This window comes from Rhinoderma darwinii, unplaced genomic scaffold (genome assembly GCF_050947455.1).
Source record: "Rhinoderma darwinii isolate aRhiDar2 unplaced genomic scaffold, aRhiDar2.hap1 Scaffold_35, whole genome shotgun sequence".
NCBI classification, from domain to species: domain Eukaryota; kingdom Metazoa; phylum Chordata; class Amphibia; order Anura; family Rhinodermatidae; genus Rhinoderma; species Rhinoderma darwinii.
Window position 1 is genome coordinate 194111 of NW_027463454.1, and position 27446 is coordinate 221556.

The 27446-nt window shown below is 49.9% G+C and overlaps 2 protein-coding genes across 4 annotated transcripts in view; both read right to left on the bottom strand.

The window, feature by feature from the left end:
- GGA1 (golgi associated, gamma adaptin ear containing, ARF binding protein 1) overlaps positions 1-24149 on the bottom strand; it is a 41366-nt gene extending 17217 nt beyond the window's left edge. The window contains exons 1-6 of one of the 3 annotated variants that reach the window (XM_075848322.1): positions 24038-24149; positions 11815-11899; positions 5201-5276; positions 4682-4780; positions 2811-2934; positions 2612-2712 (exon numbers count right to left, since the gene is read on the bottom strand). In XM_075848322.1, coding sequence (XP_075704437.1) covers positions 2612-2712; positions 2811-2934; positions 4682-4780; positions 5201-5276; positions 11815-11899; positions 24038-24068 — 516 coding nt within the window. In that variant the 5' untranslated portion in view covers positions 24069-24149. The remainder of the gene's footprint in view (positions 1-2611; positions 2713-2810; positions 2935-4681; positions 4781-5200; positions 5277-11814; positions 11900-24037) is intronic. The other 2 variants (XM_075848321.1, XM_075848323.1) reach the window with 2 other exon arrangements.
- A 3218-nt stretch (positions 24150-27367) lies between these two features.
- Positions 27368-27446, bottom strand: part of LOC142707554 (isoleucine--tRNA ligase, cytoplasmic-like) — a 27573-nt gene continuing 27494 nt past the window's right edge. Inside the window, exon 8 of the mRNA XM_075848320.1 lies at positions 27368-27443. Coding sequence (XP_075704435.1) covers positions 27368-27443 — 76 coding nt within the window. The remainder of the gene's footprint in view (positions 27444-27446) is intronic.

Here is a 27446-nt window from a genome sequence, read left to right on the forward strand (position 1 = left end):
CTGTCCCATCCAGCCCAGAGGGGAAAAGCAGCGGTGCATTGGTTCTGTGTGTGTCTGTCCCTGTTAATAAACGCGCCGCTGTGGCTTGTCCCCTGTTAATCTGTGTCGCCTGAATCTATCGCCCACATTCTCTTGGCATAAACCGACCCCCACTGACCCGGTTTCGCCACAAGCGCCCATTTGGTGAATCCTCCTGAAACGATAAACGTCTATCTATCTGCAGACCACTAAGCGAACGTCAGGAAGATGCCATTCATTACAGAGGAGTTCCTCAATCTCACTGTGGTTGGGAAAAGCCAGAGGCTCGTGCCAGCAGAACGAAACTTCTCTCTAACAGGGGTTAGGGGAGGTGTCCTTAATGAATGCGTTATCCTCAGCAGCTCTGGGTTAGTAAACTAGCCTGGCACAGAGGGAATTTCTTTATTACAGCAATTGCAGGAATGGTGCCTCAACACAGCCACAGGGGCCAGTTGTCTGTGTCCCCCCACCCCCGAGGAAGACATATTAACAGAGAAAAGGAGAGAGGGACTCGACAAGTGTCAGTTGAAATGGAGTCCCAACTGTGGATCACAAGAAAAAATTGGCCCCCTAGAAAAGACAACCCACAGGGCTAGCCTAATGGACCCCTGGGGAGCAGGTCTGACAGGCCCTTAGGATGGTGCTGAACAAGCGATGACACAGAATGAAGAAAGAACTGACTGGAAGACCACCCGGAGTAAGGCCACACTGACAATCCACTGAATAAGGCCAGGGCCCATTCCCCCCCCTCGCAGCCAGCACAGACAACAAGACAAAAAGTCTTCCCACAACCTGACATCACCCAGCACCTTCTAGCTAAAGATTGAAAGGTTTTATTGGATGGGAGTGCTGGATCATTGTAATACAGCTATTGGCTGAAGCTGCACCTCGCAGACTTCCTGCTCTGCCCGCACATATAGTACATATATAATCCAGGCAAGTCTGAGAGCTCTCCGCTCCACTATGGCGGCTCCCTCCTGTGCTCGGACCAGAGCTCTCCGCTCCACTATAGCGGCTTCCTCCTGTGCTCGGACCAGAGCTCTCCGCTCCACTATAGCGGCTTCCTCCTGTGCTCGGACCAGAGCTCTCCGCTCCACTATAGCGGCTTCCACCTGTGCTCGGACCAGAGCTGTCCGCTCCACTATAGCGGCGCCCTCCTGTGCTCGGACCAGAGCTCTCCGCTCCACTATAGCGGCACCGCCCTGTGCTCGGACCAGAGCTGTCCGCTCCACTATAGCGGCGCCCTCCTGTGCTCGGACCAGAGCTCTCCGCTCCACTACGGCGGCTTCCTCCTGTGCTCGGACCAGAGCTCTCCGCTCCACTATAGCGGCTTCCTTCTGTGCTCGGAACAGAGCTCTCCGCTCCACTATAGCGGCTTCCTCCTGTGCTCGGACCAGAGCTCTCCGCTCCACTATAGCGGCTTCCTCCTGTGCTCGGACCAGAGCTCTCCGCTCCACTATGGCGGCTTCCTCCTGGGCTCGGACCAGAGCTCTCCGCTCCACTATGGCGGCTTCCTCCTGTGCTCGGACCAGAGCTCTCCGCTCCACTATGGCGGCTTCCTCCTGTGCTCGGACCAGAGCTCTCCGCTCCACTATAGCGGCTTCCTCCTGTGCTCGGACCAGAGCTCTCCACTCCACTATAGCGGCTTCCTCCTGTGCTTGGACCAGAGCTCTCCACTCCACTATAGCGGCGCCCTCCTGTGCTTGGACCAGAGCTGTCCGCTCCACTATGGCAGCTCCCTCCTGTGCTTGGACCAGAGCTCTCCACTCCACTATAGCGGCGCCCTCCTGTGCTCGGACCAGAGCTCTCCGCTCCACTATAGCGGCGCCCTCCTGTGCTTGGACCAGAGCTCTCCGCTCCACTATAGCGGCGCCCTCCTGTGCTTGGACCAGAGCTGTCCGCTCCACTATAGCGGCGCCCTCCTGTGCTTGGACCAGAGCTCTCCACTCCACTATAGCGGCGCCCTCCTGTGCTTGGACCAGAGCTGTCCGCTCCACTATGGCGGCTCCCTCCTGTGCTTGGACCAGAGCTCTCCACTCCACTATAGCGGCGCCCTCCTGTGCTCGGACCAGAGCTCTCCGCTCCACTATAGCGGCGCCCTCCTGTGCTTGGACCAGAGCTGTCCGCTCCACTATGGCGGCTCCCTCCTGTGCTTGGACCAGAGCTGTCCGCTCCACTATGGTGGCTCCCTCCTGTGCTCGGACCAGAGCTCTCCGCTCCACTATAGCGGCGCCCTCCTGTGCTCGGACCAGAGCTCTCCGCTCCACTATAGCGGCGCCCTCCTGTGCTTGGACCAGAGCTCTCCGCTCCACTATAGCGGCGCCCTCCTGTGCTTGGACCAGAGCTGTCCGCTCCACTATAGCGGCGCCCTCCTGTGCTTGGACCAGAGCTGTCCGCTCCACTATGGCGGCTCCCTCCTGTGCTTGGACCAGAGCTCTCACTATTAACAGTGTTATGTGCAGAGGGCTATTGATTATAGGTATAGAGCTACACGTAGCATTGACAGGAGCACCAGTACATTATAATTATTGTAGCGGGGACAGGTTCTCTGTAAAGGAAGACTATACAGGAAACGAAAAGTAAAATAAGCTACCTTGGATTTCTCATCATCATCAAATATAGCATTTTTTGGCCGGGGTGGGGGAGGGTGCATCATGGCTTCTGCTGGTAGTTTTGGGTCTTCCTTTACAATCCCTATAAAAGTGGTGGAATTGAAAGAAAGTAATGATGTCATTATATTCCCTCTAAATGATCACTATTAACCCTTCACTCCAGGCAACCAGGAAACCCACCTTGTTTCTTCAACATCTGGTAGGCCTCGGCTATTTTCACTTCACTGGGAAGTCCAAGACTCCAGCTGTACAAAAGCTCCAAAATCTTTAACTTCACTTTCTCGGGAGAGCGGGTGCCGAGGTACTAAACAATGAAGTGAGAGGAAATCCGATCAAATATTTTCCAACGGTTTAACCCAGTTATACAGCAACGCCCATGCATGACCGTGAAGACCTCTATAATGGAAGAAGGTGAATAACTCTGGGCCACGAGTCACATCCACGCCCCCTACATTGCAGCGAGTCACATCCACACCCCCTACATTGCTGCGAGTCACATCCACACCCCCTACATTGCTGCGAGTCACATCCACACCCCCTACATTGCTGCGAGTCACATCCACACCCCCTACATTGCTGCGAGTCACATCCACGCCCCCTACATTGCTGCGAGTCACATCCACGCCCCCTACATTGCTGCGAGTCACATCCACGCCCCCTACATTGCTGCGAGTCACATCCACACCCCCTACATTGCTGCGAGTCACATCCACGCCCCCTACATTGCTGCGAGTCACATCCACGCCCCCTACATTGCTGCGAGTCACATCCACGCCCCCTACATTGCTGCGAGTCACATCCACACCCCCTACATTGCTGCGAGTCACATCCACACCCCCTACATTGCTGCGAGTCACATCCACACCCCCTACATTGCTGCGAGTCACATCCACACCCCCTACATTGCTGCGAGTCACATCCACACCCCCTACATTGCTGCGAGTCACATCCACGCCCCCTACATTGCTGCGAGTCACATCCATGCCCCCTACATTGCTGCGAGTCACATCCACACCCCCTACATTGCCACGAGTCACATCCACACCCCCTACATTGCTGCGAGTCACATCCACGCCCCCTACATTGCTGCGAGTCACATCCACACCCCCTACATTGCTGCGAGTCACATCCACGCCCCCTACATTGCTGCGAGTCACATCCACGCCCCCTACATTGCTGCGAGTCACATCCACGCCCCCTACATTGCTGCGAGTCACATCCACGCCCCCTACATTGCTGCGAGTCACATCCACGCCCCCTACATTGCTGCGAGTCACATCCACGCCCCCTACATTGCTGCGAGTCACATCCACGCCCTCTACATTGCTGCGAGTCACATCCACTCCCCCTACATTGCTGCGAGTCACATCCACGCCCCCTACATTGCTGCGAGTCACATCCACGCCTCCTACATTGCTGCGAGTCATACACGCCCCCTACATTGCTGCGAGTAAATGCTCTATTGGGCTGAATGAAATCAGGGAAAAGATGGGAACCAATTTTTCTTATAGAAATTGGTTCTATCTGAATAAAACATGTGTGTGTACATGGCCGACTCAGACTGACCATCCAGATATAGTGTGTGAGCCCAGACATACAAATCACTAGCCACCAGAGATTTTAAGAAAAACGGTTAAAGAAAAGCAGCATTTCTGTATCCACTGTGGGCAGCGCAATGTGTGACTGTGGGAAGAACAAGTGCAAGTCCCTACAATGGTGGATTATCCTGTACTAGCCGCCATGTATTGTACCCGGTGTCTAAACTGACGGACCGCGCTGCACGGAGCTCCATGGAGAAAACGATAGATTAGAATAGATGCTCCAGGCTACGATATATATATATAATTAGAACTGCCTTGATCTTCCCTACTGTGGAACACTACACAGCGCACGTGCCGTAGAACGAGCGGATTCCCCCGAGAAGCGCTGCACCACCACTTTCTATAGAAATGAAATAGCCTATTGGGGACTCTCTCATTCACAGTACAGAGGGACATGGGAAACCTAAATGTCAGTCTAACCCTTTCCGTCGCTCCTGCCCCAGCACTTACCTTCGGAGAAACGACTTTTATCAGCTCATTAAGGAATCGGAATTTGCCTACTTCATTGTGAAACCTTTTGCCACAGTTCTTCATGCACGCTTCTAGTACCTGAAACACATAAGGTATTATGTCCGCGCTGCACGTGCCTTCCATGTCTGCCTTCTCTTTCTAGTCTCGTTCTTTTGAGAAGAGCCATAACACTGGCTGGGAGAGGAATTTGTGCTGATACGCAGGAGTTCTTCCGTCAGTGCACCACTGCCGTCCCCTCCATACAAGCGCAACTGCACAGGGGTCTGACGAAGGGACGAGAGTTCAGGTCACCAAAGACATTCGTCCATTACTTCTGAAATGGCTGCAACGTCTTAGTTTTACCTACAGTTTTCTAACAAAAGGATTTGCATAATAGAAGGTGAGGGTCACTCGGAAGGTAATGGGGGTCTAATTTGGATAGAGAAGCCTCTAAGCACCAATCCTACACGATGAGCGTCTATAAAGGGATGAAGACGTCACCGCCACTATTCCTCTCACCGTTAGCGCTTGCATTGCTTCCCATTCCTGGGGCGACTGGATTTTGTGAGCCAAAAGACGCGTTGCCAGCTGAGGCCTGTGAAAGAAGAAAACTCAAATTATTTCACGTAACAAGCAAAGAAAATGAAGCTGAACCCTCCCCCAGCGATGACGTCCGGGCCGCTCCCCCTCCTGTGCAAAACACTAGAGCGCCACTTGTCAAAACCTTCACATGACCCCACATTTATGGCAACGATGGCCCATCTCCTCCACTACTGACCCCACAAGTCTGACACCAAGTCAGGGCCTGTTCACATCAGCGTTGGCTTTCCGTTCCGGGGTTCAGTCGACTGCTCTATTAATTCCGTCTGAAAAACGGAAACTTGCCGGAATGGTGACGAATGGAAACCAATAGCAATGTTTCCGTCACCATTGATACCAATAGTGACGGAAACGGAAGCTGTGGTTTCAGTTTGACTTTCCGTTGCGGGGTTCACCGGACAGAAACCTCAGACGGAACCCCGGAATGGAAAGTGAACGCTGATGTGAACCGGCACTTATTCACCAAAACTATTACAGCTTTAGGCCTCATGCACACGACCGTATTTTTTCCCACCCGTAAATACTGGCGTAAATACGGGTCCGGTGTCACACGTATTCCACCCGTTTTGCACCAGTATTTACGAACCCGTGCCTGTAAATATGGGTCCTTGGTCACCCGTATTCCACCCGTATTTACGGGCACGTTTTTGGCGGCAAAATAGCACTGCACTAATCGGCAGCCCCTTCTCTCTATCAGTGCAGGATAGAGAGAAGGGACAGCCTTTTCTGTAATAAAAGTTAAAGAAATTCCTACTTACCCGGCCGTTGTCTTGGTGACGCGTCCCTCTCTTCACATCCAGCCCGACATCCCTGGATGACGCGGCAGTCCATGTGACCGCTGCAGCCTGTGATTGACCTGTGATTGGCTGCAGCGGTCACATGGCCTGAAACGTCATCCAGGACGTCGGGCCGGATGTCGAGAGGGACGCGTCACCAAGGCAACGGGCGGGAGACCGGCCTGGAGGAAGCAGGAAGTTCTCGGTAAGTATGAACGTCTTTTATTTTTATTTTTTACAGGTTTATACTGATCGGTAGTCACTGTCCAGGGTGCTGAGTTACTGCCGATCAGTTAACTCTTTCAGCTCCCTGGACAGTGACTATTTACTGACGTCGCTTAGCAACGCTGCCGTAATGACGGGTGCACACATGTAGCCACCCGTCATTACGAGAGCTCCATAGACTTCTATGGACATGTTCTATCTTTTTCAACGGCACGGGCACCTTCCCGTAAGAAAACGGGAAGGCACCCGTCGCCAATAGAAGTCTATGAGCCCGTTATTACGGGTCGTAATTACGACCCGTAATAACGGGAGTTTTTACGGTCGTGTGCATGAGGCCTTAATTTACATTTTTTACTGCCGTACTTTGGACTTTTCTAGATTTTAAATTTCAGAGCTCCGTAACCACTTCCATATCAACGACTGAATGCGCTGCTAAAGACCCCCCCCCCGACATATCTGCTCCGCTACAGACCACCACCTGACATATCAGCTCCGCTACAGACCACCCTGACATATCTGCCCCGCTACAGACCACCCTGACATATCTGCCCCGCTACAGACCACCCCTGACATATCTGCCCCGCTACAGACCACCCTGACATATCTGCCCCGCTACAGACCACCCCTGACATATCTGCCCCGCTACAGACCACCCCCGACATATCAGCTCCGCTACAGACCACCCCCGACATATCAGCTCCGCTACAGACCACCCCCGACATATCAGCTCCGCTACAGACCACCACCTGACATATCTGCCCCGCTACAGACCACCCTGACATATCTGCCCCGCTACAGACCACCCTGACATATCAGCCCCGCTACAGACCACCACCCTGACCTATCAGCTCCGCTACAGACCACCACCCTGACATATCTGCTCCGCTACAGACCACCCCCCCCCCGACATATCAGCTCCGCTACAGACCACCACCCTGACATATCAGCTCCGCTACAGACCACCACCCTGACATATCTGCTCCGCTACAGACCACCACCCTGACATATCTGCTCCGCTACAGACCACCCCCGACATATCAGCTCCGCTACAGACCAACCCCCCGACATATCAGCTCCGCTACAGACCACCACCCTGACATATCTGCTCCGCTACAGACCACCCCCCCGACAAATCAGCTCCGCTACAGACCACCCCCGACATATCAGCTCCGCTACAGACCAACCCCCCGACAAATCAGCTCCGCTACAGACCACCCCCTGACCTATCAGCTCCGCTACAGACCAACCCCCCGACAAATCAGCCCCGCTACAGACCACCCTGACATATCAGCCCCGCTACAGACCACCACCCTGACATATCAGCTCCGCTACAGACCACCACCCTGACATATCTGCTCCGCTACAGACCACCCCCGACATATCAGCTCCGCTACAGACCAACCCCCCGACATATCAGCTCCGCTACAGACCACCACCCTGACATATCTGCTCCGCTACAGACCACCCCCCCGACAAATCAGCTCCGCTACAGACCACCCCCGACATATCAGCTCCGCTACAGACCAACCCCCCGACAAATCAGCTCCGCTACAGACCACCCCCTGACCTATCAGCTCCGCTACAGACCACCCCCTGACATATCAGCTCCGCTACAGACCACCCCCGACATATCTGCTCCGCTACAGACCACCCCCCCGACATATCAGCTCCGCTACAGACCACCCCCCGACATATCAGCTCCGCTACAGACCACCCCCCGACATATCAGCTCCGCTACAGACCACCACCCGACATATCTGCTCCGCTACAGACCACCCCCCCCGACATATCAGCTCCGCTACAGACCACCCCCCGACATATCTGCTCCGCTACAGACCACCCCCCCCGACAAATCAGCTCCGCTACAGACCACCCCCTGACATATCAGCTCCGCTACAGACCACCCCCTGACATATCAGCTCCGCTACAGACCACCCCCCGACATATCAGCTCCGCTACAGACCACCCCCCGACATATCAGCTCCGCTACAGACCACCACCCTGACATATCTGCTCCGCTACAGACCACCCCCCCGACATATCTGCCCCGCTACAGACCACCCCCTGACATATCAGCTCCGCTATAGACCACCCCCTGACATATCTGCTCTGCTACAGACCACCCCCTGACATATCTGCTCCGCTACAGACCACCCCCGACATATCAGCTCCGCTACAGACCACCACCCTGACATATCTGCTCTGCTACAGACCCCCCCCCGACATATCTGCTCCGCTACAGACCACCACCTGACATATCAGCTCCGCTACAGACCACCCTGACATATCTGCCCCGCTACAGACCACCCTGACATATCTGCCCCGCTACAGACCACCCCTGACATATCTGCCCCGCTACAGACCACCCTGACATATCTGCCCCGCTACAGACCACCCCCGACATATCAGCTCCGCTACAGACCACCCCCGACATATCAGCTCCGCTACAGACCACCCCCGACATATCAGCTCCGCTACAGACCACCACCTGACATATCTGCCCCGCTACAGACCACCCTGACATATCTGCCCCGCTACAGACCACCCTGACATATCAGCCCCGCTACAGACCACCACCCTGACCTATCAGCTCCGCTACAGACCACCACCCTGACATATCTGCTCCGCTACAGACCACCCCCCCCCCGACATATCAGCTCCGCTACAGACCACCACCCTGACATATCAGCTCCGCTACAGACCACCACCCTGACATATCTGCTCCGCTACAGACCACCACCCTGACATATCTGCTCCGCTACAGACCACCCCCGACATATCAGCTCCGCTACAGACCAACCCCCCGACATATCAGCTCCGCTACAGACCACCACCCTGACATATCTGCTCCGCTACAGACCACCCCCCCGACAAATCAGCTCCGCTACAGACCACCCCCGACATATCAGCTCCGCTACAGACCAACCCCCCGACAAATCAGCTCCGCTACAGACCACCCCCTGACCTATCAGCTCCGCTACAGACCAACCCCCCGACAAATCAGCCCCGCTACAGACCACCCTGACATATCAGCCCCGCTACAGACCACCACCCTGACATATCAGCTCCGCTACAGACCACCACCCTGACATATCTGCTCCGCTACAGACCACCCCCGACATATCAGCTCCGCTACAGACCAACCCCCCGACATATCAGCTCCGCTACAGACCACCACCCTGACATATCTGCTCCGCTACAGACCACCCCCCCGACAAATCAGCTCCGCTACAGACCACCCCCGACATATCAGCTCCGCTACAGACCAACCCCCCGACAAATCAGCTCCGCTACAGACCACCCCCTGACCTATCAGCTCCGCTACAGACCACCCCCTGACATATCAGCTCCGCTACAGACCACCCCCGACATATCTGCTCCGCTACAGACCACCCCCCCGACATATCAGCTCCGCTACAGACCACCCCCCGACATATCAGCTCCGCTACAGACCACCCCCCGACATATCAGCTCCGCTACAGACCACCACCCGACATATCTGCTCCGCTACAGACCACCCCCCCCGACATATCAGCTCCGCTACAGACCACCCCCCGACATATCAGCTCCGCTACAGACCACCCCCCGACATATCTGCTCCGCTACAGACCACCCCCCCCGACAAATCAGCTCCGCTACAGACCACCCCCTGACATATCAGCTCCGCTACAGACCACCCCCTGACATATCAGCTCCGCTACAGACCACCCCCCGACATATCAGCTCCGCTACAGACCACCCCCCGACATATCAGCTCCGCTACAGACCACCACCCTGACATATCTGCTCCGCTACAGACCACCCCCCCGACATATCTGCCCCGCTACAGACCACCCCCTGACATATCAGCTCCGCTATAGACCACCCCCTGACATATCTGCTCCGCTACAGACCACCCCCTGACATATCTGCTCCGCTACAGACCACCCCCGACATATCAGCTCCGCTACAGACCACCACCCTGACATATCTGCTCTGCTACAGACCACCCCCTGACATATCTGCTCCGCTACAGACCACCCCCTGACATATCTGCCCCGCTACAGACCACCACCCTGACATATCTGCTCTGCTACAGACCACCCCCTGACATATCTGCTCCGCTACAGACCACCCCCTGACATATCTGCCCCGCTACAGACCACCACCCTGACATATCTGCCCCGCTACAGACCACCCCCTGACATATCAGCTCCGCTATAGACCACCCCCTGACATATCTGCTCTGCTACAGACCACCCCCTGACATATCTGCTCCGCTACAGACCACCCCCTGACATATCTGCCCCGCTACAGACCACCACCCTGACATATCTGCTCTGCTACAGACCACCCCCTGACATATCTGCTCCGCTACAGACCACCCCCTGACATATCTGCCCCGCTACAGACCACCACCCTGACATATCTTCCCCGCTACAGACCACAACCCTGACATATCTGCTCCGCTACAGACCACCCCCCGACATATCAGCTCCGCTACAGACCACCCCGACATATCTGCTCCGCTATAGACCAACCCCCGACATATCTGCTCCGCTACAGACCACAACCCTGACATATCAGCTCCGCTACAGACCACCCCGACATATCAGCTCCGCTACAGACCACCCCCGACATATCTGCTCCGCTACAGACCACCCCCGACATATCAGCTCCGCTGCAGACCACCCCCGACATATCTGCTCCGCTACAGACCACCCCCGACATATCAGCTCCGCTACAGACCACCCCGACATATCTGCTCCGCTACAGACCACCCCCGACATATCAGCTCCGCTACAGACCACCCCCCCGACATATCTGCTCCGCTACAGACCACCCCCTGACCTATCAGCTCCGCTACAGACCACCCCCGACATATCAGATCCGCTACAGACCACCCCCGACATATCAGCTCCGCTACAGACCACCCCCCCGACATATCTGCTCCGCTACAGACCACCCCCGACATATCAGCACCGCTACAGACCACCCCCTGACATATCTGCTCCGCTACAGACCACCCCCGACATATCTGCTCCGCTACAGACCACCCCCGACATATCAGCTCTGCTACAGACCACCCCCCGACATATCAGCTCCGCTACAGACCACCCCCCGACATATCAGATCCGCTACAGACCACCCCCCTGACATATCTGCTCCGCTACAGACCACCCCCGACATATCAGCTCCGCTATAGACCACCCCCGACATATCAGCTCCGCTATAGACCACCCCCGACATATCTGCTCCGCTACAGACCACCCCCGACATATCAGCTCCGCTATAGACCACCCCCGACATATCTGCTCCGCTACAGACCACCCCCGACATATCAGCTCCGCTACAGACCACCCCCGACATATCTGCTCCGCTACAGACCACCCCCGACATATCTGCTCCGCTACAGACCACCCCCGACATATCTGCTCCGCTATGGGCCATCAACCTTAAATAACCACGCTGCTGTGGCTCTAACATCTACTAACATTAAGCACAACGCCTAAAACATCAAAAATAATAGAATTAAATATTTGATCCGTTCACCCTTCCAGGTCTCGATTTAGATGATCACAAAAAGCTTGAACATTTTCCCAGTCTTGCTCCTTGTTGAGAGGGTTTGTCGCCCGGTCTGTTAGAAAGACAAAGTGTGAGAAATAACCTCAAAAACTTCTACAGTGAATGAGCCCCTGCACTGTGATATTATAATATATACCCCCTCCCCCGCCACTGCACTGTGATATTATAATATATACCCCCTCCCCCGCCACTGCACTGTGATATTATAATATATACCCCCTCCCCCGCCCCTGCACTGTGATATTATAATATATACCCCCTCCCCCGCCACTGCACTGTGATATTATAATATATACCCCCTCCCCCGTCACTGTACTGTGATATTATAATATATACCCCCTCCCCCGCACTGTGATATTATAATATATACCCCCTCCCCCGCCCCTGCACTGTGATATTATAATATATACCCCCTCCCCCGCCACTGCACTGTGATATTATAATATATACCCCCTCCCCTGCACTGTGATATTATAATATATACCCCCTCCCCCGCCCCTGCACTGTGATATTATAATATATACCCCCTCCCCCGCCCCTGCACTGTGATATTATAATATATACCCCCTCCCCCGCCACTGCACTGTGATATTATAATATATACCCCCTCCCCCGCCACTGCACTGTGATATTATAATATATACCCCCTCCCCCGTCACTGCACTGTGATATTATAATATATACCCCCTCCCCCGTCACTGCACTGTGATATTATAATATATACCCCCTCCCCCGTCACTGTACTGTGATATTATAATATATACCCCCTCCCCCGTCACTGCACTGTGATATTATAATATATACCCCCTCCCCCGTCACTGTACTGTGATATTATAATATATACCGTCACCTCCCGTCACTGTACTGTGATATTATAATATATACCCCCTCCCCCGCCACTGCACTGTGATATTATAATATATACCCCCTCCCCCGCCACTGCACTGTGATATTAGAATATATACCATCACCTCCCCCGTCACTGCACTGTGATATTATAATATATACCCCCTCCCCCGTCACTGCACTGTGATATTATAATATATACCCCCTCCCCGTCACTGTACTGTGATATTATAATATATACCGTCCCCTCCCCCGTCACTGCACTGTGATATTATAATATATACCCCCTCCCCCGTCACTGCACTGTGATATTATAATATACCCCCTCCCCCGTCACTGTACTGTGATATTATAATATATACCGTCACCTCCCCCGTCACTGCACTGTGATATTATAATATATACCCCCTCCCCCGTCACTGTACTGTGATATTATAATATATACCGTCACCTCCCGTCACTGTACTGTGATATTATAATATATACCGTCACCTCCCGTCACTGTACTGTGATATTATAATATATACCGTCACCTCCCGTCACTGCACTGTGATATTATAATATATACCGTCACCTCCCCCGTCACTGTACTGTGATATTATAATATATACCGTCACCTCCCGTCACTGTACTGTGATATTATAATATATACCGTCACCTCCCGTCACTGTACTGTGATATTATAATATATACCCCCTCCCCCGCCACTGCACTGTGATATTAAAATATATACCCCCTCCCCCGCCACTGCACTGTGATATTATAATATATACCCCCTCCCCCGTCACTGTACTGTGATATTATAATATATATCCCCTCCCCCGTCACTGTACTGTGATATTATATATATACCGTCACCTCCCCCGTCACTGCACTGTGATATTATAATATATACCCCCTCCCCCGTCACTGCACTGTGATATTATAATATATACCCCCTCCCCCGTCACTGCACTGTGATATTATAATATATACCGTCACCTCCCGTCACTGTACTGTGATATTATAATATATACCGTCACCTCCCCCGTCACTGTACTGTGATATTATAATATATACCGTCACCTCCCCCGTCACTGTACTGTGATATAATATATACCCCCTCCCCCGTCACTGTACTGTGATATTATAATATATACCCCCTCGCCCGTCACTGCACTGTGATATTATAATATATACCCCCTCCCCCGTCACTGTACTGTGATATTATAATATATACCCCCTCCCCGTCACTGCACTGTGATATTATAATATATACCCCCTCCCCCGTCACTGTACTGTGATATTATAATATATACCGTCACCTCCCCCGTCACTGCACTGTGATATTATAATATATACCGTCACCTCCCCCGTCACTGTACTGTGATATTATAATATATACCCCCTCCCCCGTCACTGTACTGTGATATTATAATATACACCCCCTCCCCGTCACTGCACTGTGATATTATAATATATACCGTCACCTCCCGTCACTGCACTGTGATATTATAATATATACCGTCACCTCCCCCGTCACTGCACTGTGATATTATAATATATACCGTCACCTCCCGACCTCCCCGTCACTGTACTGTGATATTATAATATATACCGTCACCTCCCGTCACTGTACTGTGATATTATAATATATACCGTCACCTCCCGTCACTGCACTGTGATATTATAATATATACCCCCTCCCCCCGTCACTGTACTGTGATATTATAATATATACCCCCTCCCCCGTCACTGTACTGTGATATTATAATATATACCGTCACCTCCCGTCACTGTACTGTGATATTATAATATATACCGTCACCTCCCCGTCACTGTACTGTGATATTATAATATATACCGTCACCTCCCGTCACTGTACTGTAATATTATAATATATACCGTCACCTCCCGTCACTGCACTGTGATATTATAATATATACCCCCTCCCCCCGTCACTGTACTGTGATATTATAATATATACCCCCTCCCCCGTCACTGTACTGTGATATTATAATATATACCGTCAACCTCCCGTCACTGCACTGTGATATTATAATATATACCGTCACCCCCCGTCACTGCACTGTAATATTATAATATATACCGTCACCTCCCGTCACTGCACTGTGATATTATAATATATACCGTCACCTCCCGTCACTGTACTGTGATATTATAATATATACCGTCACCTCCCGTCACTGCACTGTGATATTATAATATATACCCCCTCCCCCCGTCACTGTACTGTGATATTATAATATATACCCCCTCCCCCGTCACTGTACTGTGATATTATAATATATACCGTCACCTCCCGTCACTGCACTGTGATATTATAATATATACCGTCACCCCCCGTCACTGCACTGTAATATTATAATATATACCGTCACCTCCCGTCACTGCACTGTGATATTATAATATATACCCCTCCCCCGTCACTGCACTGTGATATTATAATATATACCCCCTCCCCCGTCACTACACTGTGATATTATAATATATACCCCCTCCCCCCGTCACTGCACTGTGATATTATAATATATACCCCCTCCCCCGTCACTGTACTGTGATATTATAATATATACCCCCTCCCCCCGTCACTGTACTGTGATATTATAATATATACCGTCACCTCCAGTCACTGCACTGTGATATTATAATATATACCCCCTCCCCCGTCACTGCACTGTGATATTATAATATATACCCCCTCCCTGCACTGTGATATTATAATATATACCCCTTCCCCCGTCGCTGCACTGTGATATTATAATATATACCCCCTCCCCCCGTCACTGCACTGTGATATTATAATATATACCCCCTCCCCCGTCACTGTACTGTGATATTATAATATATACCGTCACCTCCCGTCACTGCACTGTGATATTATAATATATACCGTCACCTCCCGACACTGTACTGTGATATTATAATATATACCCCCTCCCGAGTCACTGTACTGTGATATTATAATATATACCGTCACTGCACTGTGATATTATAATATATACCGTCACCTCCCCCGTCACTGTACTGTGATATTATAATATATACCCCCTCCCCCGTCACTGCACTGTGATATTATAATATATACCCCCTCCCCCGTCACTGCACTGTGATATTATAATATATACCCCCTCCCCCGTCACTGTACTGTGATATTATAATATATACCGTCACCTCCCGTCACTGCACTGTGATATTATAATATATACCGTCACCTCCCCCGTCACTGCACTGTGATATTATAATATATACCGTCACCTCCCCCGTCACTGTACTGTGATATTATAATATATACCGTCACCTCCCGTCACTGTACTGTAATATTATAATATATACCGTCACCTCCCGTCACTGTACTGTGATATTATAATATATACCCCCTCCCCCGTCACTGCACTGTGATATTATAATATATACCGTCACCTCCCGTCACTGCACTGTGATATTATAATATATACCCCCTCCCCCGTCACTGTACTGTGATATTATAATATATACCGTCACCTCCCGTCACTGTACTGTGATATTATAATATATACCCCCTCCCCCGTCACTGTACTGTGATATTATAATATATACCGTCACCTCCCGTCACTGTACTGTGATATTATAATATATACCGTCACCTCCCCCGTCACTGTACTGTGATATTATAATATATACCGTCACCTCCCCCGTCACTGTACTGTGATATTATAATATATACCATCACCTCCCCCGTCACTGCACTGTGATATTATAATATATACCGTCACCTCCCGTCACAGTACTGTGATATTATAATATATACCGTCACCTCCTGTCACTGTACTGTGATATTATAATATATACCGTCACCTCCCGTCACTGCACTGTGATATTATAATATATACCGTCACCTCCCCCGTCACTGCGCTGTGATATTATAATATATACCGTCACCTCCCCCGTCACTGTACTGTGATATTATAATATATACCATCACCTCCCCCGTCACTGTACTGTGATATTATAATATATACCATCACCTCCCCCGCCACTGCACTGTGATATTATAATATATACCATCACCTCCCCCGCCACTGCACTGTGATATTATAATATATACCGTCACCTCCCCCGTCACTGAACTGTGATATTATAATATATACCATCACCTCCCCCGCCACTGCACTGTGATATTATAATATATACCATCACCTCCCCCGCCACTGCACTGTGATATTATAATATATACCGTCACCTCCCCCGTCACTGCACTGTGATATTATAATATATACCGTCACCTCCCGTCACTGTACTGTGATATTATAATATATACCGTCACCTCCCCCGTCACTGCACTGTGATATTATAATATATACCCCCTCCCCCGTCACTGTACTGTGATATTATAATATATACCATCACCTCCCCCGTCACTGTACTGTGATATTATAATATATACCATCACCTCCCCCGTCACTGTACTGTGATATTATAATATATACCATCACCTCCCCCGCCACTGCACTGTGATATTATAATATATACCGTCACCTCCCCCGTCACTGCACTGTGATATTATAATATATACCGTCACCTCCCGTCACTGTACTGTGATATTATAATATATACCGTCACCTCCCCCGTCACTGTACTGTGATATTATAATATATACCATCACCTCCCGTCACTGCACTGTGATATTATAATATATACCGTCACCTCCCCCGTCACTGTACTGAGATATTATAATATATACCGTCACCTCCCGTCACTGTACTGTGATATTATAATATATACCGTCACCTCCCCCGTCACTGTACTGAGATATTATAATATATACCGTCACCTCCCGTCACTGTACTGTGATATAATATATACCGTCACCTCCCGTCACTGTACTGTGATATTATAATATATACCATCACCTCCCCCGTCACTGCACTGTGATATTATAATATATACCGTCACCTCCCCCGTCACTGCACTGTGATATTATAATATATACCGTCACCTCCCGTCACTGTACTGTGATATTATAATATATACCGTCACCTCCCGTCACTGTACTGTGATATTATAATATATATCGTCACCTCCCGTCACTGCACTGTGATATTATAATATATACCGTCACCTCCTGTCACTGTACTGTGATATTATAATATATACCGTCACCTCCCGTCACTGCACTGTGATATTATAATATATACCGTCACCCCCGTCACTGTACTGTGATATTATAATATATACCGTCACCTCCCCCATCACTGTACTGTGATATTATAATATATACCCCCTCCCCCGTCACTGTACTGTGATATTATAATATATACCGTCACCTCCATCACTGTACTGTGATATTATAATATATACTGTCACCTCCCGTCACTGTACTGTGATATTATAATATATACCGTCACCCCCCGTCACTGTACTGTGATATTATAATATATACCGTCACCTCCCCGTCACTGTACTGTGATATTATAATATATACCGTCACCTCCTCCGTCACTGTACTGTGATATTATAATATATACCGTCACCTCCTCCGTCACTGTACTGTGATATTATAATATATACCGTCACCCCCCGTCACTGTACTGTGATATTATAATATATACCGTCACCCCCCGTCACTGTACTGTGATATTATAATATATACCGTCACCTCCCCCGTCACTGTACTGTGATATTATAATATATACCGTCACCTCCCGTCACTGTACTGTGATATTATAATATATACCGTCACCTCCCGTCACTGTACTGTGATATTATAATATATACCGTCACCTCCCCCGTCACTGTACTGTGATTTTATAATATATACCGTCACCTCCCCCGTCACTGTACTGTGATATTATAAATATATACCCCCTCCCCCGTCACTGTACTGTGATATTATAATATATACCGTCACCTCCCCCGTCACTGCACGGTGATATTATAATATATACCGTCACCTCCCCCGTCACTGCACTGTGATATTATAATATATACCCCCTCCCCGTCACTGTACTGTGATATTATAATATATACCGTCACCTCCCCCGTCACTGTACTGTGATATTATAATATATACCGTCACCTCCCGTCACTGCACTGTGATATTATAATATATACCGTCACCCCCCCGTCACTGTACTGTGATATTATAATATATACCCCCTCCCCCGTCACTGTACTGTGATATTATAATATATACCCCCTCCCCCGTCACTGTACTGTGATATTATAATATATACCCCCTCCCCCGTCACTGCACTGTGATATTATAATATATACCGTCACCTCCCGTCACTGTACTGTGATATTATAATATATACCCCCTCCCCCGTCACTGTACTGTGATATTATAATATATACCGTCACCTCCCGTCACTGTACTGTGATATTATAATATATACCGTCACCTCCCGTCACTGCACTGTGATATTATAATATATACCGTCACCTCCCGTCACTGCACTGTGATATTAAAATATATACCCCCTCCCCCGTCACTGCACTGTGATATTATAATATATACCGTCACCTCCCCCGTCACTGTACTGTGATATTATAATATATACCGTCACCTCCCGTCACTGCACTGTGATAGTATAAGATATACCGTCACCTCCCCCGTCACTGTACTGTGATATTATAATATATACCGTCACCTCCCCCGTCACTGTACTGTGATATTATAATATATACCCCCTCCCCCGTCACTGTACTGTGATATTATAATATATACCGTCACCTCCCGTCACTGTACTGTAATATTATAATACATACCGTCACCTCCCGTCACTGCACTGTGATATTATAATATATACCGTCACCTCCCGTCACTGTACTGTGATATTATAATATATACCGTCACCTCCCGTCACTGTACTGTGATATTATAATATATACCGTCACCTCCCCCGTCACTGTACTGTGATATTATAATATATACCGTCACCTCCCCCGTCACTGTACTGTGATATTATAATATATACCCGTCACCTCCCGTCACTGTACTGTGATATTATAATATATACCCCCTCCCCCGCACTGTGATATTATAATATATACCCCCTCCCCCGTCACTGTACTGTGATATTATAATATATACCGTCACCTCCCGTCACTGCACTGTGATATTATAATATATACCCCCTCCCCCGCCACTGCACTGTGATATTATAATATATACCGTCACCTCCCGTCACTGTACTGTGATATTATAATATATACCGTCACCTCCCGTCACTGTACTGTGATATTATAATATATACCGTCACCTCCCGTCACTGTACTGTGATATTATAATATATACCGTCACCTCCCGTCACTGTACTGTGATATTATAATATATACCGTCACCTCCCGTCACTGTACTGTGATATTATAATATATACCGTCACCTCCCGTAACTGTACTGTGATATTATAATATATACCCCCTCCCGAGTCACTGTACTGTGATATTATAATATATACCGTCACCTCCCCCGTCACTGCACTGTGATATTATAATATATACCGTCACCTCCCCCGTCACTGTACTGTGATATTATAATATATACCCCCTCCCCCGTCACTGTACTGTGATATTATAATATACCGTCACCTCCAGTCACTGCACTGTGATATTATAATATATACCGTCACCTCCCGTCACTGTACTGTGATATTATAATATATACCGTCACCTCCCGTCACTGCACTGTGATATTATAATATATACCCCCTCCCCCCGTCACTGTACTGTGATATTATAATATATACCGTCACCTCCCGTCACTGTACTGTGATATTATAATATATACCGTCACCTCCCGTCACTGCACTGTGATATTATAATATATACCGTCACCTCCCCCGTCACTGTACTGTGATATTATAATATATACCATCACCTCCCCCGTCACTGTACTGTGATATTATAATATATACCGTCACCTCCCCCGTCACTGTACTGTGATATTATAATATATACCGTCACCTCCCCCGTCACTGTACTGTGATATTATAATATATACCATCACCTCCCCCGTCACTGTATTGTGATATTATAATATATACCGTCACCTCCCGTCACTGCACTGTGATATTATAATATATACCGTCACCTCCCCCGTCACTGCACTGTGATATTATAATATATACCGTCACCCCCGTCACTGTACTGTGATATTATAATATATACCGTCACCTCCCCCGTCACTGTACTGTGATATTATAATATATACCGTCACCTCCCGTCACTGTACTGTGATATTATAATATATACCGTCACCTCCCGTCACTGCACTGTGATATTATAATATATACCGTCACCTCCCCCGTCACTGTACTGTGATATTATAATATATACCGTCACCTCCCCCGTCACTGTACTGTGATATTATAATATATACCGTCACCTCCCCCGTCACTGTACTGTGATATTATAATATATACCCCCTCCCCGTCACTGTACTGTGATATTATAATATATATCGTCACCTCCCGTCACTGCACTGTGATATTATAATATATACCGTCACCTCCCCCGTCACTGTACTGTGATATTATAATATATACCGTCACCTCCCCCGTCACTGTACTGTGATATTATAATATATACCGTCACCTCCCCCGTCACTGTACTGTGATATTATAATATATACCCCCTCCCCCGTCACTGTACTGTGATATTATAATATATACCGTCACCTCCCGTCACTGTACTGTGATATTATAATATATACCCCCTCCCCCGTCACTGTACTGTGATATTATAATATATACCGTCACCTCCCGTCACTGCACTGTGATATTATAATATATACCGTCACCTCCCGTCACTGTACTGTGATATTATAATATATACCGTCACCTCCCCCGTCACTGTACTGTGATATTATAATATATACCCCCTCCCCCGTCACTGTACTGTGATATTATAATATATACCGTCACCTCCCGTCACTGCACTGTGATATTATGATATATACCGTCACCTCCCGTCACTGTACTTTGATATTATAATATATACCCCCTCCCCCGTCACTGCACTGTGATATTATAATATATACCCCCTCCCCCGTCACTGTACTGTGATATTATAATATATACCGTCACCTCCCGTCACTGTACTGTGATATATAATATATACCCCCTCCCCCGTCACTGTACTGTGATATTATAATACATACCGTCACCTCCCGTCACTGCACTGTGATATTATAATATATACCGTCACCTCCCGTCACTGTACTGTGATATTATAATATATACCCCCTCCCCCGTCACTGTACTGTGATATTATAATATATACCGTCACCTCCCCCGTCACTGTACTGTGATATTATAATATATACCCCCTCCCCCGTCACTGTACTGTGATATTATAATATATACCGTCACCTCCCGTCACTGCACTGTGATATTATGATATATACCGTCACCTCCCGTCACTGTACTTTGATATTATAATATATACCCCCTCCCCCGTCACTGCACTGTGATATTATAATATATACCCCCTCCCCCGTCACTGTACTGTGATATTATAATATATACCGTCACCTCCGTCACTGCACTGTGATATTATAATATATACCCCCTCCCCCGTCACTGTACTGTGATATTATAATATATACCGTCACCTCCCGTCACTGTACTGTGATATTATAATATATACCGTCACCTCCCCCGTCACTGCACTGTGATATTATAATATATACCCCCTCCCCCGTCACTGCACTGTGATATTATAATATATACCGTCACCTCCCCCGTCACTGTACTGTGATATTATAATATATACCGTCACCTCCCGTCACTGCACTGTGATATTATAATATATACCGTCACCTCCCGTCACTGCACTGTGATATTATAATATATACTGTCACCTCCCCCGTCACTGCACTGTGATATTATAATATATACCGTCACCTCCCGTCACTGTACTGTGATATTATAATATATACCGTCATCTCCCGTCACTGCACTGTGATATTATAATATATACCGTCACCTCCCCCGTAACTGTACTGTGATATTATAATATATACCATCACCTCCCCCGTCACTGTACTGTGATATTATAATATATACCGTCACCTCCCGTCACTGTACTGTGATATTATAATATATACCGTCACCTCCCCCGTCACTGCACTGTGATATTATAATATATACCGTCACCTCCCCCGTCACTGTACTGTGATATTATAATATATACCGTCACCTCCCGTCACTGTACTGTGATATTATAATATATACCGTCACCTCCCGTCACTGCACTGTGATATTATAATATATACCGTCACCTCCCCCGTCACTGCACTGTGATATTATAATATATACCGTCACCTCCCCCGTCACTGTACTGTGATATTATAATATATACCGTCACCTCCCCCGTCACTGTACTGTGATATTATAATATATACCGTCACCTCCGTCACTGTACTGTGATATTATAATATATACCGTCACCTCCCGTCACTGCACTGTGATATTATAATATATACCCCCTCCCCCGTCACTGTACTGTGATATTATAATATATACCGTCACCTCCCCCGTCACTGTACTGTGATATTATAATATATACCGTCACCTCCCGTCACTGTACTGTGATATTATAATATATACCGTCACCTCCCCGTCACTGTACTGTGATATTATAATATATACCGTCACCTCCCCCGTCACTGCACTGTGATATTATAATATATACCCCCTCCCCCGTCACTGTACTGTGATATTATAATATATACCCCCTCCCCCGTCACTGCACTGTGATATTATAATATATACCCCCTCCCCCGTCACTGTACTGTGATATTATAATATATACCGTCACCTCCCCCGTCACTGCACTGTGATATTATAATATATACCCCCTCCCCCGTCACTGTACTGTGATATTATAATATATACCGTCACCCCCGTCACTGTACTGTGATATTATAATATATACCGTCACCTCCCCCGTCACTGTACTGTGATATTATAATATATACCGTCACCTCCGGTCACTGCACTGTGATATTATAATATATACCCCCTCCCCCGTCACTGCACTGTGATATTATAATATATACCCCCTCCCCCGTCACTGTACTGTGATATTATAATATATACCCCTCCCCCGTCACTGTACTGTGATATTATGAAAAATATACCGTCACCTCCCCCGTCACTGTACTGAGATCGTGACATGCACTAGTGTTTCTCGTGTATATGTACAGTGTTATCACGATATATCGCTCAGTGACGCCATAATGAATTGTAAGAAGTTCCGTTGACGTAAATAACTTTATGAAAGTTACAGTGCAGTGAGTGGCAATGATTAGGCTGACGTCATCCGCCATGCACCGAGAGCCCCGCACCCCAGCACTTACTGATCCAGGCTTCCAGACTCTCCTCTTCCATCCTCAGGTACGATAAGGGTACTCGTTACTTCCGCCTAACACCGGGCACTTCCGCCAGGAGTGAGACTGAACCATTGTCACTTCCGCCCACTTCCTTTGATTTCCGTTTCATTGCTTTGATTAGATTGGCGGATATGTAGCTGAAAGCGCATGCGCAGAGAGAAGGGTGTGTCGTTATTTAATCGGTATACCGCTGTCACGTGATGTATGTTCCGTGACGTATGAGACTCATTCAGGGGAAAACGGCGTATTCTGAGCTGCGGTCCTAAGTACTCCACCAGTAGTGTTCCAGTGCTGCAGTGTTCTCTTCCCAGTGCTGCAGTGTTCTCTTCCCAGTGCTGCAGTGTTCTCTACCCCAGTGCTGCAGTGTTCTCCACCCCAGTGTTGCAGTGTTCTCCACCCCAGTGTTGCAGTGTTCTCTACCCCAGTGTTGCAGTGTTCTCCACCCCAGTGCTGCAGTGTTCTCTACCCCAGTGCTGCAGTGTTCTCTACCCCAGTGCTGCAGTGTTCTCCACCCCAGTGCTGCAGTGTTCTCCACCCCAGTGCTGCAGTGTTCTCTACCCCAGTGCTGCAGTGTTCTCTACCCCAGTGCTGCAGTGTTCTCTACCCAAGTGCTGCAGTGTTCTCTACCCCAGTGCTGCAGTGTTCTCTAGCCCAGTGCTGCAGTGTTCTCTTACCCCAGTGCTGCCGTGTTCTCTACCCCAGTGCTGCCGTGTCCTCTACCCCAGGGCTGCAGTGCTCTCCACCCCAGTGCTGCAGTGTTCTCTACTGCAGTGCTCCCCACCCCAGTGCTGCAGTATTCTCTACCCCAGTGCTACAGTGTTGTCTACCCCAGTGCTACAGTGTTGTCTACCCCAGTGCTGCCGTGTTCTCTACCCCAGTGCTGCAGTGTTCACCACCCCAGTGCTGCAGTGTTCACTACCCCAGTGGCTGCAGTGCTATCTACCCCAGTGCTGCAGTGTTCTCTACCCAGTGCTGCAGTGCTATCCACCCCAGTGCTGCAGTACTCTCCACCCCAGTGCTGCAGTGCTCTCCACCCCAGTGCTGCAGTGTTCTCTACCCCAGTGCTGCAGTGTTCTCCACCCAGTGCTGCAGTGCTCTCTACCCCAGTGCTGCAGTGCTCTCCACCCCAGTGCTGCAGTGTTCTCCACCCCAGTACTGCAGTGCTCTCCACCCCAGTGCTGCAGTGTTCTCACCCTAGTGCTGCAGTGCTCTCCACCCCAGTGCTGCAGTATTCTCTACCCCAGTGCTGCAGTGTTCTCTACCCCAGTGCTGCAGTGTTCTCTACCCCAGTGCTGCCGTGTCCTCTACCCCAGGGCTGCAGTGCTCTCCACCCCAGTGCTGCTGTGTTCTCCACCCCAGTGCTGCAGTGTTCTCTACTGCAGTGCTCCCCACCCCAGTGCTGCAGTATTCGCTACCCCAGTGCTACAGTGTTGTCTACCCCAGTGCTGCCGTGTTCTCTACCCCAGTGCTGCAGTGTTCTCCGCCCAGTGCTGCAGTGTTCACCACCCCAGTGCTGCAGTGTTCACTACCCCAGTGCTGCAGTGCTATCTACCCCAGTGCTGCAGGTTTCTCTACCCAGTGCTGCAGTGCTATCCACCCCAGTGCTGCAGTGCTATCCACCCCAGTGCTGCAGTGCTCTCCACCCCAGTGCTGCTGTGTTCTCCACCCTAGTGCTGCAGTACTCTCCACCCCAGTGCTGCAGTGCTCTCCACCCCAGTGCTGCAGTGTTCTCTACCCCAGTGCTGCAGTGTTCTCTACCCCAGTGCTGCAGTGTTCTCCAACCCAGTGCTGCAGTGCTCTCCACCCCAGTGCTGCAGTGTTCTCTACCCCAGTGCTGCAGTGTTCTCCACCCAGTGCTGCAGTGCTCTCTACACCAGTGCTGCAGTGCTCTCCACCCCAGTGCTGCAGTGTTCTCCACCCCAGTACTGCAGTGCTCTCCACCCCAGTGCTGCAGTGTTCTCACCCTAGTGCTGCAGTGCTCTCCACCCCAGTGCTGCAGTATTCTCTACCCCAGTGCTGCAGAGTTCTCCACCCCAGTGTGGCAGTGTTCTCTAACACAGTTCTGCAGTGCTCCCCACCCCAGTGCTGCAGTGCTCCCCACCCCAGTGCTGCACTGCTCTCTACCCCAGTGCTGCAGTGTTCTCCACCCCAGTGCTGCAGTGCTCTCCACCCCTATGCTGCAGTGTTCTCTACACCAGTGCTGCAGTGTCCTCTACCCCAGTGCTGCAGTGCTCTCCACCCCAGTGCTGCTGTGTTCTCTACCCCAGTGCTGCAGTGTTCGCTACTGCAGTGCTCCCCACCCCAGTGCTGCAGTATTCTCTACCCCAGTGCTGCAGTGTTCTCTAGCCCAGTGCTGCAGTGTTCTCTACCCCAGTGCTGTAGTGCTTTCCGCCCAGTGCTGCAGTGTTCACCACCCCAGTGTTGCAGTGTTCACTACCCCAGTGCTGCAGTGTTCTCTACCCCAGTGCTGTAGTGCTCTCCACCCCTGTGCTGCAGTGCTGTCCGCCCCAGTGCTGCAGTGCTCTCTACCCCAGTGTGGCAGTGTTCTCTACCCCAGTGCTGCAGTGTTCTCCGCACAGTGCTGCAGTGTTCTCCACCCCAGTGCTGCAGTGTTCACTACCCCAGTGCTGCAGTGTTCTCTACCCCAGTGCTGCAGTGTTCTCCACCCCAGTGCTGCAGTGCTCTCCGCCCCAGTGCTGCAGTGTTCTCTACCCCAGTGCTGCAGTGTTCTCTACCCCAGTGCTGCAGTGTTCTCTACCCCAGTGCTGCAGTGCTCTCCACCCCAGTGCTGCAGTGTTCTACACCCCAGTGCTGCAGTTCTCTACCCCAGTGCTGCAGTGTTCTCTACCCCAGTGCTGCAGTGCTCTCCACCCCAGTGCTGCAGTGTTCTACACCCCAGTGCTGCAGTTCTCTACCCCAGTGCTGCAGTGTTCTCTACCCCAGTGCTGCAGTGTTCTCCACCCCAGTGCTGCAGTGTTCTCCACCCCAGTGCTGCAGTGTTCTCTACCCCTGTGCTGCAGTCCTCTCCGCCCAGTGCTGCAGTGTTCACTACCCCAGTGCTGCAGTGTTCTCTACCCCAGTGCTGCAGTCCTCCCCCAGTGCGGCTGTGTTCTCCACCCCAGTGCTGCAGTGCTCTCCACCCCAGTGCTGCTGTGTTCTCCACCCCAGTGCTGCAGTGTTCACTACCCCAGTGCTGCTGTGTTCTCCACCCCAGTGCTGCAGTGTTCTCCACGCCAGTGCTGCAGTGTTCTCTACCCCAGTGCTGCAGTGTTCTCCACCCCAGTGCTGCAGTGTTCTCTACCCCAGTGCTGCAGTGTTCTCCACCCCCAGTGCTGCAGTGATCTCTACCCCAGTGCTGTAGTGCCCTCCACCCCTG